Below are 13,270 nucleotides of genomic sequence, written 5' to 3' on the forward strand. Positions count from 1 at the left end.
ACACTTTGTATTCGATTCATAGCGTTTCTCACTAACTTAAAAATAAGTCTAGGGTTTTCTTCAGCAGCTCTGGGGTAGGAGGTATTCGCTAAGGTGCTTGATTTTCATGGTTGTGTAGGGATTTAACCACCACCATGTGGAGCAAAGGGGCAAAGACCAAGACCCCCAAGAAGGGCCCTCAGGGAGCAACCAGGGTGTTTGCCATGTTTGATCAATCGCAGATTCAGGAACTCAAAGAGGCCTTCAACATGATTGACCAGAACAGAGGTGGTTTTGGTGATATGCTTGCCTCACTGGGGAAAAAATCCCACTGATGAATACCTGGATGCCATGATGAATGAGGCTCCAGGACTCATCAATTTCACCATGTTCCTCACCATGTTTGGTGAGAAGTTAAATGGCACAGATCCTGAAGATGTAATCGGAAATGCTTTTGCTTGCTTTGATGAAGAAGCTTCTGGCACCATTCAGGAGGATTACCTGAGAAAGCTGCTGACCACCTTGGGTGATCTGTTTACAGATGAAGAAGTGGATGAGCTGTACAGAGAAGCCCCTATTGACAAAAAGGAGAATTTCAATTACATTGAGTTCAGGCGCATCCTTAAACACGGAGCAAAAGACAAAGATGACTGAAAAGAACTTCAAATTCCAGCTATATTTTCCTTGTTGCCACATAGGGTATTTCTGAGATTTTTCTCTTAAGAGCCTATTGCATGCCCTTTAGTTTTACAGCTTTTGTTTTCTTGTTTTGTATTTATTCTCAACCATTTTGAGGCTCATGTATCTTTCTTTATAATCAGACTGGAAATGGGATTTTTTGTTATTTTCAGAATAGAAAATAGGGTAATCGAAGTTACCATTGCCCTCCCCCCCAATAACTGTAGTCTACACAGTCAATATATTTTTTCAGAGAAAGTTATTCACTCAATTTTTTTCTTTGAACCATGATCAAACTTTACGATTAAGAAAAAAAAAAAAAAAAGTCGTCTAATGAAGGGAAGTCTTAAGATACCAAACTTCCAATGAAATGAAAAACAGATGGAAACAGAATTGCATCTGTACCTAATGTTGTGTCGTATACGTTATGCAGTCATAACAGGAGGGAAAACTACCACTAACTGGGAGTAAAGGATCGTACAATGCGTTGCCTACTACCGAATAACTTCAAACATAAAGATAATACATTGCCCTTTAGCAGAAATGAGGTTACTCAATGATATGACAAAATCCTGTACAATCAGTTCAGGTGAGACACACACAAGTTCCACTGATTATCAAGAAACCCACAGTGTCTCAATACAACGTCCCCCTCTAGTCACTTCATCCAGAAAATAACCATAGGAAAAAACAAGGTTGTTTTCAAATATCGCGATAGAAGTTTGGTCTCGTTCATTTGTGGGTACCGGGATCTCTCGCCGAGGATCGACCAATCCGGCGCAGGGCCCTTCTTCAGCTTCGCCCCGGTTGCCGGGATACGCGGCGGCACGCAGCCGCAGCCGGTTAGGCCCGAGGGCCCCGGGCCCGAAAAGCGGCCCCTGAGTGACCCGGAGTCGCGAGTAGGGAAACACTGGCTGGTGGGTTTCTCGGCAGTGGCGGCCTCGGAAAGAGTGGAGCGCGCCGAACCCTTGCGATCGCCCTCCTTCCGCGCCGGCGGAGGTGAGAAAGCCCAGGTTCCATCTCCTCCTCTCACATCTTTGTCCACCGGGTTTTTATGCAGTCGGCGCTGATTTGCTCCAAACGAAACAAATTCGAAATCTTCAGCTCTCAGCTGTTGACTTCAGGGCCCGGTGCCTGGCCAGTGAAGTTTTCTGCTCTGGCAAAAGGGTGCGCAGCGATCTCCAGTAGTCTCCCGAGGAGACCCTCCAAGAGGGGCTAGAGGGAAGGATCCCAGAGCCTCAGAGAGTCGCTGTGGGCTGGGCTGAAAAATTTTACTCAAGAGTAGTAGATTTGTCCTTCTGCTACAGTGCAAGGGACTTAGGAACACATGTGGGGATGGTTGGTGTAGGGAGGACAGTGTTAGTAATGCTTAGGAGCCAGATGTGTTGCATATGGTATCTGATCTTCAAGACAGTTGTGCAAGGTAGAGCTCATGGCCGCACTTCTATTTTAGATGTGAGGAACAACATCCAGAGGGGCTGTGTGTCAAGATTAGGCAGCTGGTAACTGTCAAAGAGTTATAGTTTGTATACCTTTGTGACCAACTGACAGGCTGCCCAGTTTTTGTGTGAATAATCCCGAAGGTTGTGTGAATATTTGAATCCCACAGTTTGTTACTAGTACTTCTCTTACCTCTTTTTCTTAATCCTACTGAGACTGATGTAAATGCTAAGCCTTTCCCACTAAAATCAGGTGGAATTTTTGTATATTGGCAATTTTCTTGTAAGTTATCAGGAAAGCTAAAATGACCATGACTGATCTTGCTGGAAACCAGAGTTTAATTGTATTACCCTTGGAGAAACCGTTTTGATTGTAAACCCCATTTTCCTTTCAAAAACTCATTTCAAGAAATTACCTTTTCCATTTGAAATAATTCTGTTGCTTTGTCTGCAGAGTTCAAAACGGCAGGCAACTTGGGATGGGAAGATTTGTTTGGTGTGCACTTTTCAGTATGAAGTAATAATAGTATATCTGATTGGAAATTTCCAGGGAAAAATTGAAAATCAGAAGTGGTGCTCAGTTTAAAGGACAGGAGGATAGATATTGATATATGAGTCATCAGCATAGTTAAAGGATGTAGGATAGTAAAAAGAATAAAAGCAAGTCAGGCACAGTGAATGCCTGTGATTGAGAGGTTGAGGCAGAGAACTGCAGGAGGTCCTCATGGGCAACTTGGTTCAAACCCTGACTCAAGATTAAAATAAATAAATAGAAAGGGCCTGGTATGTAACTCAATGGTAGAGTACTTACCTCACTTGCCTAGATGCTTGAGGCCCTAGGTTCATTTCCTAGCATTAAAAAAAAAAAAAAAAACAACCAAAGGCAAGAATAATCATGGGGGCTACAAAGAAAAGCCAGAGAATTACTGGGTATAGGTCATAAAACACAGAAACCCTTTTAGTTCACCATATGTTTTGTTTGCAAACATCACATTTTTGTTTATTTAAAAATTTTTATTAAATTTATTATTAGTTGATATATAAAAATTGTACACAATGTGATAATGAGATTCAAAATGTATGCATTATGTAATGTTTAAATCAGATTAATCTTATCTATCTCTGCAAACATTTATCATTTCTTTGTTTAGACAGTTTAGTAAAATTTTCCCTTTTTATTATTGGGATTGAATGCAGGGTCTTCTGCTTGCTAGGCATGCATTCTATCACTGAACTATATCCCTGACCAAATTTAGTAAATTTTTGTAATTTTCAGTCCCTTAGTATAGGAGGAGATTGAAGAGGTATAAAAGGCAATAAAGTTTCTGTCTATCATTGAGACAGATGCTGGGGATATAATGATGAATAAAATCCAGCTTTCCCTGTAAAGGGAGAGAAATACTTAGGTAGATCATTTCAATTTATATAGGTATTAAGATAGATACATGTGCAGGATGCATAGTAGCATATAGTACTAACAAACAAATTCAAATTAAAGAAAGTGGAAATTGTTATGGAGTGGTCATAGAAGGATTCCTAGAGAAGATAAGAGGCAAAACGTGTGTTAGGCAAGGAGACTAGTTAAGAGGCTGATGTAATAATCCACTTGAGTAATCGAGGCCTTGAATTGACCAGTGTTATAGGAATAGAGAAGAAGGCACATGTTAAACATTTAGGAATAAAATCAGTATTCCTAAGCTCTGGGAAGGAAAGGAGAGGAGAAATCAAGGATGAAGGGTCTGACTTAGGTATGACTAGAAGGTAGTACCAACAAAGAACAACTTGGGGAGATGATCATGACTTTAGATTTACATATATCCACTTTGAAATATTTAGAAAACATCCAAGTTGAGATGTTAAGTCTTAGTTATTTGGATATAAATACCTTCAGCTGAGTGTGTCAGGACTGGAGATAGAGAGTTGTGAATCATCAGCTTTTATTATTAAAGCCTTAGTGTGAATGAGGTGACCTAAAGAGCTTAGTGTTAAAGAAAAAAAAAGCCTGGATGATATCTTGGGGAATACGGCTACTTAAGGGCAGGCAGAATAAGATTAAGGAGACTGAAAAGGATGATTGAAAGTAGAATGTTATGGAGATGGTTTCATATAAGAATAGAAACTAGTAACAGATGACACATCCTTGGCAATATTGGCAGGGGTCATTTGAATGGAATAGTGGGCCCCCAGGAAATAGTGGAAATAGGATCTTCTTTTTTTGGTGGGGTAGGGAGAGTACTTGGGATAGAACCTCGGGGTCCTCACCACTGAGCTACATTTCCAGCCCTTTTTCTTTATTTTTTAAAATGTTTTATTTTTTATTAGGGCTTTATGGTTATACATAATATTTGGGTTTATCCTGACAAATTCATACATGCATGGAAATCAATTTCAGTTCATGATCCCACCTGTTCCCTCCCCCTTTTCCCTCTGGTCCTGCCCACCCATTTCCTCTACTCTACTAGACTTCCTTTTGCTCCTCTATTAATCTGTATTTGACTGGTTCTTTATGTCATCTTATCCTTCCTTCCTCTTTTCCTTTATTATATGCTAGCTTCCACATATGATAGAACATTTTTCTTTTATTTTGAGACAGGGTCTTGCTAAGTTGTTGAGGATGGCCTCAAACTTGCAGTTCTCCTGCCTCATTCTCCTGAATCTGGTATTAGAAGCATGCCCCACCATGTCTGGCAAACTAGGGTTCTCTTAAGAGATTGGTTACATAAGGAAAAACTGTCTGGGATAGAGTGGTTATAAGATCAAGAGCTTAGCTTTTATGGTTAGCAAAAAACTGACTAAGAGATTGGAGAAAAGTTTCAAGCAATCAACAGGAATGAGGGTAATGTCCAAAGGAGATGGGATCAAGTGGACAAATCAGAATAGATATTGATCTTGAATGAGAATAGGGATGGCTACTGAGATTAGAGGGCAAAATGGATTAGGTGTTCTAAAGGTGATAGGAGTTTAAGACCTAATTTTCCCTTTAGTAGGAAATAATTTTATGATGGTGATAGGAACAGAGGTTAGATAGAAACATTGTTAAGGATCAGAAATACCAGAGAGAGAGTTAATTAGAGGGGCTTGTAAAATAACAGGGAAATAAGGAAAGAATCATGCAATAAGTGGTCCCATAGTTCTGAATGGAACATTAACCCATTATGCCCTGTTGTTCTATGGATCTTTATAGGACATCTATAAAATTGCTCAGTTTATTTTTATAGATGTTCTATATATAGGATGATGGGATATAATATAATAAGTTAATGTCAAATTTGAACAAAAAGCAGGATTAACCTTGTAGTGTACCTGGAATGGTAATTTGCAAGGATAATCATCAGAAATTAAATGTTTGAAGAAAGGGTATGATGGGCCAATTGTATCTTGCTATAAAAGACATCAAAGGAAAATTGAACTATTTATTGTTTCCAAACAGTGGTTAAAGTGTACAACAATGGCCAGTAATCACAAATCGTCAGCATCTCGCCCTGTTTCACGAAGTGGAATTGGGTTGACAGGAAGGCCTCCTTCTGGAATACGACCCCTATCAGGAAGTAGTCGAGTGGCAACTGGAGTAAGTTTAAATAAAACAAATTTGTGGAATGCTTGTGCATACATCCTGGTAGAAGTTGGAAATTCTCTCTGTGTAAGAGATTCTGCTTTGTGTTCCTTCACTCATTAAGCATAGTTATATAAATATGTTTGGTTTTTTTGTTTTTTGGGTTTTTGCTTTTAGATACCAGAGATTGAACCCAGGATGCGTAACCTCTGAGCCACATCCCCAGCTATTTCTACTTTTTATTTTGAGACAGAGTCTCGCTAAGTTGTTTAGGGCCTTGCTAAGTTGCTGAGGATGACTTTGAACATGTGATCCTCCTGCCTCAGCCTCCTGAGCTGCTGGGATTACAGGTGTGCACTGCTATGTCTGGCAATATGTTTGTTTTTTGTAAAACGTGAAAATGTAAATACGGGACAATTTTGGGAAGACACCACTGAGGGATGTTGCCCACTGTTGCTGATCCTCAAATTTATTTTAAAGTGACAATAATTTAAATGGTATAGTGTATTGGGGACAGAAGCAAATGAAATAGATTAGAAATAGAATCAAGCATATGTAAGAATTAATGATTAGGATGGCATTTCAAATTAATTGGAAAAGCATAGAGTATTCATTGGAACATTCCCAAAACAAACCATTTGTTTAAAAAGTTTTTCATCCCTGTCTTACATCTTTTATCAGAATTCCAAATAGTTTAGAAATTTGATATTTTAAAAATAGAATCATAGCTGTATAAGAGAAAAATATAGCCAAGTATTTTGTACAAACTTGATATAGGCTAGGGCTTTCTAATAAGGACTGAAATGCCAAGTACTGTAAAGAATAATAATTTCAGATTTATCTGTTTGAATTACAAAAACTGAAAACACCATAAAAATGATAAACTGGTAAAAATATTTATAAAAACAGGGTTCAGAATCTTAAAATGAAATAGCAGACTTTACTAATTTATAAGAGTTATTTCTCTATTAAGGCTATCAATCTTATGTCCAATCAGAATTCCATGATACTGTGCTCACTTCGGCAGCACATATACTAAAATTGGAACAATACAGAGAAGATTAGCATGGCCCCTGCGCAAGGATGACATGCAAATTTGTGAAGCATTCCATATTTTTAAACAACATGTATCCCATTTGTTTACAATAATAAAAAAAAAAGAATTCCATGATATTTCTTCTGAAGGATGGGGGGAATGCCATTATAAAATTATTCCAAAATTCATCTAGAATAAAAAACCAAAAAGAATAAGAAGCATAATAGCCTAAAAAATTTTATAAAGGTTGAGTAAGAGCAAAACTATGTTCTAATTGCCACAGCATTCTTAGAAACAGACTGCTAAATGTTAAGAGCATAATGTCATAAGTCAGTGAATCAAGAAGGAAAACACTACATTAGAAAAAGTTGGAAAAGTTTATAAACATATTTCTTTTTTGGGGGGGATACTGGGAATTGAACTCAGGGGCACTTGGCCACTGAGCCATATTCTCAGCCCTATTTTGTATTTTATTTGGAGACAGGGTCTCACTGAGTTGCTTAGCAACTTGCTTTTGCTGAGGCTGACTTTCAACTTGGGATCCTCCTGCCTCAGCCTCCTGAGCTACAGGGATTATAGGCATGTGCCACCATGCCCGGTTTATAAACATAATTCTAAGCAGAAGAATATCCTGTATATACTATTACATATTTATAATTGTTATAATAGGAACAATTTTGAAACCTAATGATCTTAGAACAAGTGAGTCTTAAATTATATTTTTATCCCTATAATAAACTATTAGAGAGCCATTAAAATTTATTTTCAAATGTATTTGAGAAAAGAATTTTTTTTTTTTTGTATTAGGGATTGAACTGAGAGACACTTAACCACTAAGTCACATCCCTATCCCTTTTTATATTTTATTTAGTAAAAGGGTCTCACCAAGTTGCTGAGGCTGACTTTGAACTTGTGATCCTCCTGCCTCAGGCTCCCAGGCCACTGGGATTTCAGGCATGTGCCATCAGGCCAGGAAAAATTCTTTATTATATAGTATTAAGAAAAAAGAAATATAAACTCAACTTAACTTATAAACATACATTTATGCGTGCATAAAAAATGAAGTAGAAAGAAATGAATATACCACAATGACCATAGTATTTTCTCTGATATTCACACACATGACTGACTAACTCAGGGTGCTTAAAACTGATGCACAAGTTACTGCAAACAACAGATAATACTTGGTCCTGTGTTTATTTTGTGGGACAGGAATAGCTTTGTTAAAATCAGTATTCCTAATGTTTTCAGATTTTTCCAGAGTTTTAGGCAGTATTATCACACCAACATAGAAATAATTTTTCTAAAAAGTCTTAGATATACTAAGCAAGGGTATCTTTTTCTTTGTTCTAGTAAGAATTAATGCTTGTTAATTAAATATTTACAAAACAAATCTAACATTGCCACTTATTAATGTTTGCATTTTCAAAAATAATAATAATCATCTTAAAATATACAAACGACAAAATAATGGAGTTTCTTCCTGTTGAATGTATAAACACTGTCAATAGTGTTGTGTGTTATCCTCTGGATTTTTTTTTCTGTGCTTTTACAAACACCCAAACACATATGCACATATAATTTGTTTGGTTTTGGTCTGTTCCAAAATCAGGATAGTACTATGTGCATTGATAATCTGTCCATATTTTTTTATTGGTGCATTATAGTTGTACATTATGGGATTTGTTGTAACATATTAGTACATGCACACAGTATATACACTGATATGCATCTCCTTTTTGTTTCAATAACATTGTGAATATATTTCCATGTGAGTACAAATATATCCATTTCATTCTTCTTAATGTGTAGTTTGAATTTATACTTCTATATACTTTCATCTGGTGAATGAAAAAAAAAGTAGTACCATTATTTGAATAACTCTCAAAATTATTTTTGCATAAAGCAAAAGAGAAAATTATTTAGAAGGTTTACCCAGAAAGAGATTTATCATTCTCTTCTAGAATCTCTCGGGTTTACCCTGAATTCATTTTATTTGAATTTGTAGTTGATATTATCTCTGAGTTCAATGTTTTTTCTGGAATGTGTGCTATTATTGGCCCTTTACCCAAAATAATTCCCAGGCAATTTTTATAATCACTTGAAGAACTATGTTGTCTCATAGAATTAAAGGTTACCAACTAACAGAACTAAAAGCAATCAAAATGAATGGCAATGGTCATATTCAACCCCTATCTAAAATTTCTACCCTATATTTTATCTACTACTATCAACTTTGCTCTTGGTTAGAGGGTTACAAAAAAGATGATAAGAAAATAAACAGAAGGAGGAATATTTTGGAACAGTTTCAGATTGTCTTTTATACTTTCCTATGCCTGAATATACTTTATGAACTGATGAAAAGGAATCTTGTTCTTTCTTTGGGGTATATGATGTTACACTGGATTTAGCTGACATGAAATAGAGATTACAAATGTTTGCTGAATGATATAAGCTCTTTAGTAGTTTACATGACCTTGCGATGGAATCATATCCATTTTTTTTTCAAAAGAAGATTTCCTTCTTTTTTTTTTAATTTTACAGATAATATATACCTACTATAATATCCCAAACACCACTTTATATAAAGGAGAAAATAAAAGTCAATTGTTATCATTATGTAGAAATAACCATTGTTCCTATTTTCATATGAATCTCCAGACTTTTTTGTTTTATAAAAATGGAATTACAAATTTTTTTAATTTTATAAATTTTTATAAACTGCTTTTATATGTGCTACAACTTATTTAACCATGTACTGTGGTGGATATTTAGTTCCTTTCTAGTTTGAGGATATTATAAATAATATCTATAAACAGAATTTAAAATGTTAATGAAATATATTGTGTAATATTTATAGAAATTTAAATATTAAAGAAATTCATTATTTAATAATGTCAAATACTATTTAGTATTTAATATAGTCAAAAATGCAAGGAATATTTTACAAATTGTGTAGAATTTTAATATTTATTTATTTATTTATTTATTTATTTATTTATGTGGTGCTGAGGATTGAACTTAGTGCTTTACACGTTAGGCAAGTGTTCTACCACTAAGCTACAAACCCAGACCAAACAAATAGGTTTTTTTTTTTTTTTACTTTATTGTAAACAAATGGGATACATGTTGTTTCTCTATTTGTACATGGGTTAAAGGCATACCATTTGTATAATCATAAATTTACATATGGTAATGTTGTTTGATTCATTCTATTATTTTTCCCTTCCCCCCACCCCTCCCACCCTTCTTTTCCCTCTAAACTGTCCTTTCTTCCTCTATTCTTGCCCCACTCCCTAACCCTAACCCTAACCCTAACCCTAACCCTAACACTAACTCCTCCCACAATCCCCTTTATGTGTCATCATCCACTTATCAGCGAGATCATTCGTCCTTTAGTTTTTTGAGATTGGATTATCTCACTTAGCATGATGGTCTTCAATTTCATCCATTTGCCTGCAAATGCTCTAATTTTATCATTCTTTATGGCAGAGTAATATTCCATTGTGTATATATATATATATACCACAGTTTCTTTATCCACTCATCAATTGAAGGACATCTAGGTTGGTTCCACAATCTGGCTATTGTGAATTGAGTAGCTATGAACATTGATGTGGCTGTATCTCTGTAGTATGCTGATTTTAAGTCCTTTGGGTATAGACCAAGGAGTGGGATAGCTGGGTCAAATGGTGGTTCCATTCCAAGTTTTCTAAGGAATCTCCATACTGCTTTCCAGAGTGGCTGCACTAATTTGCAGCTCCACCAGCAATGTATGAGTGTACCTTTCTCCCCACATCCTCGCCAACACCTGTTGCTTGTATTTTTGATAATCGCCATTCTAATTGGGGTGAGATGGAATCTTAGGGTGGTTTTGATTTGCATTTCTCTTATTACTAGAAATGTTGAACATTTTTTCATATGTTTGTTGATTGCTTGTACATCTTCTTCTGTGAAGTGTCTGTTCATTTCCTTAGACCATTTGTCAATTGGATTATTTGTATTCTTGGTGTAGAGTTTTTTGAGTTCTTTGTAGATTCTGGAGATTAGTGCTCTATCTGAAGTATGAGTGGCAAAGATATTCTCCCACTCTGTAGGCTCTTTCTTCACATTGCTGATAGTTTCCTTTGCTGAGAGAAAGCTTTTTAGTTTGAATCTATCCCAGTTATTGATTCTTGCTTTTATTTCTTGTGCTATGGGAGTCCTGTTGAGGAAGTCTGGTCCTAGGCTGACATGTTGAAGATCTGGACCCACTTTTTCTTCTATAATCTACAGAGTCTCTGGTCTAATTCCAAGGTCCTTAATCCATTTGGAGTTGAGTTTTGTGCAGGGTGAGAGATATGGGTTTAGTTTCATTCTGTTGCATATATATTTCCAATTCTCCCAGCACCATTTGTTGAAGAGGCTATCTTTTCTCCTTTGCATATTTTTGGCACCTTTGTCTAGTATTAGAAAGTTGTATTTATTTGGGTTTGTGTCCATGTTCTCTATTCCATACCATTGATCTACCTGTCTATTTTGGTACCAATACCATGCCGTCTTTGGTACTATAGATTTGTAATAAAGTTGAAGTTCGGGTATTGCGATACCCCCTGCTTCATTTTTCCTGCGAAGGATTGCTTTAGCTATTCTGGGTTTCTTATTCTTCCAGATGAATTTCATGATTGCTTGCTCTATTTCTGTAAGGTACATCATTGGGATTTTAATTGGAATTGCATTGAATTTGTATAACATTTTTGGTAGTATGGCCATTTTGACAATATTAATTCGGCCTATCCAAGAACATGGGAGATCTTTCCATCTTCTAAGTTTTTCGTTAATTTCTTTCTTTAGTGTTCTGTAGTTCTCATTGTAGAGGTCTTTCACCTCTTTTGTGAGATTGATTCCCAAGTATTTTATTTTTCTCAATGCTATCGTGAATGGGGTAGTTTTCATAATTTCTCTTTCTGAGGATTCATCACTTATGTATAAAAATGCATTGGATTTATGAGCATTGATCTTGTAACCTGCTACTTTACTGAATTCACTTACGAGTTCTAAAAGTTTTCTGGTGGAATTTCCTGGTTCCTCTAAGTATATAATCATATCATCCGCAAATAGGGATAGTTTGAGTTCTTCTTTTCCTTTCGTATTCCTTTAATTTCTTTGGTCTGTTTAATTGCTCTGGCTAGCGTTTCAAGTACCATGTTGAATAGAAGTGGTGAAAGAGGGCATCCCTGCCTTGTTCCAGTTTTTAGGGGGAATGCTTTCAGTTTTACACCATTTAGAATGATATTAGCCATGGGCTTAGCATAGATGGCCTTTATAATGTTAAGGAATGTTCCCACTATCCCTATTTTTTCTAGTGTTTTGAGCATGAAGGGGTGCTGTATTTTATCAAATGCTTTCTCTGCATCTATTGAAATAATCATGTGATTCTTGACTTTAAGTCTATTGACATGGTGAATTACATTTATTTATTAACGGATGTTGAACCAACCTTGCATCCCTGGGATAAAGCCCACTTGATCGTGGTGCACTATCTTTTTAATATATTTTTGTATGTGATTTGCTAAAATTTTGTTGAGAATTTTTGCGTCAATGTTCATTAATGATATTGGTCTGAAATTTTCTTTCCTCGATGTGTCTCTGTCTGGTTTGGGTATCAGGGTAATATTGGCTTCATAGAATGAGTTTGGGAGGGTTCCCTCCTCTTCTAGTTCATGGAATACTTTGAGAAGTATTGGAATGAGCTCTTCTTTAAAGGTTTTGTAGAACTCGGCTGAGAACCCATCTGGTCCCGGACTTTTCTTTGTTGGTAGGCTTTTGATGACTACTTCTACTTCATTACTTGAAATTGGTCTATTTAAATTGTATATGTCCTCTTCGTTCAATTTAGGCAATTCATATGTCTCTAGAAACCTGTTGATGTCTTCGAAATTTTCTATTTTGTTGGAATATAGATTTTCAAAGAGCTTCTAATTATGTTTTGTATTTCGATCGTGTCTGTTGTGATATTTCCTTGTTCATTCCGAATTTTAGTGATTTGGGTTTTCTCTCGTCTTCTCTTTGTTAGAGTGGCTAAGGGTTCATCAATTTTGTTTATTTTTTCAAAGAACCAACTATTTATTTTGTCAATTTTTTGTATTGTTTCTTTTGTTTCAATTTTGTTGATTTCAGCTCTGAGTTTAACTATTTCCTGTCTTCTACTACTTTTGGTGTTGGTCTGTTCTTTTTCTAGGGCTTTGAGCTGTAGTGTTAGGTCGTTTGTTTGTTGATATTTACTTCTTTTATTGAATGTGCTCCATGAAATAAATTTCCCTCTAAGTACTGCTTTCATAGTGTCCCAAAGATTTTGATATGATGTTTCTTTGTTCTCATTTACCTCTAAGAATTTTTTAATTTCCTTCCTAATATCTTCTGTTATCCATTCATCATGTAATAGCATATTGTTTAATCTCCAGGTGTTGGAGTAGCTTCTGTTTTTTACTCTTTCATTTATTTCTAATTTCAATCCATTATGATCTGATAGAATACAAGGTAGTGTCTCTATCTCTTGTATTTGCTTACATTACCTTTGTGGCATAATATATGGTCTATTTTAGA

At 35.8% G+C, this 13,270-nt stretch overlaps 1 protein-coding gene and 1 pseudogene across 4 annotated transcripts in view; both read left to right on the plus strand.

Annotated features, from left to right (window-relative positions):
* Window positions 1-13,270, plus strand: part of IFT74 (intraflagellar transport 74) — an 82,392-nt gene that overhangs the window by 6,836 nt on the left and 62,286 nt on the right. For 2 of the 3 annotated variants that reach the window (XM_079112348.1, XM_079112350.1), the window contains exon 2: window positions 5,527-5,664. In XM_079112348.1, coding sequence (XP_078968474.1) covers window positions 5,527-5,664 — 138 coding nt within the window. Of the gene's footprint in view, window positions 1-1,444; window positions 1,657-5,526; window positions 5,665-13,270 lie in introns of those variants that run through there. The other variant, XM_079112349.1, reaches the window with a different exon arrangement.
* On the plus strand, window positions 120-741 carry LOC306645067 (myosin regulatory light polypeptide 9-like; annotated as a pseudogene). Its single transcript has one exon. The product of its transcript is annotated as a myosin regulatory light polypeptide 9-like (transcript).

Source organism: Sciurus vulgaris (assembly GCF_902686455.1).
Source record: "Sciurus vulgaris genome assembly, chromosome: 15".
Taxonomy (NCBI): domain Eukaryota; kingdom Metazoa; phylum Chordata; class Mammalia; order Rodentia; family Sciuridae; genus Sciurus; species Sciurus vulgaris.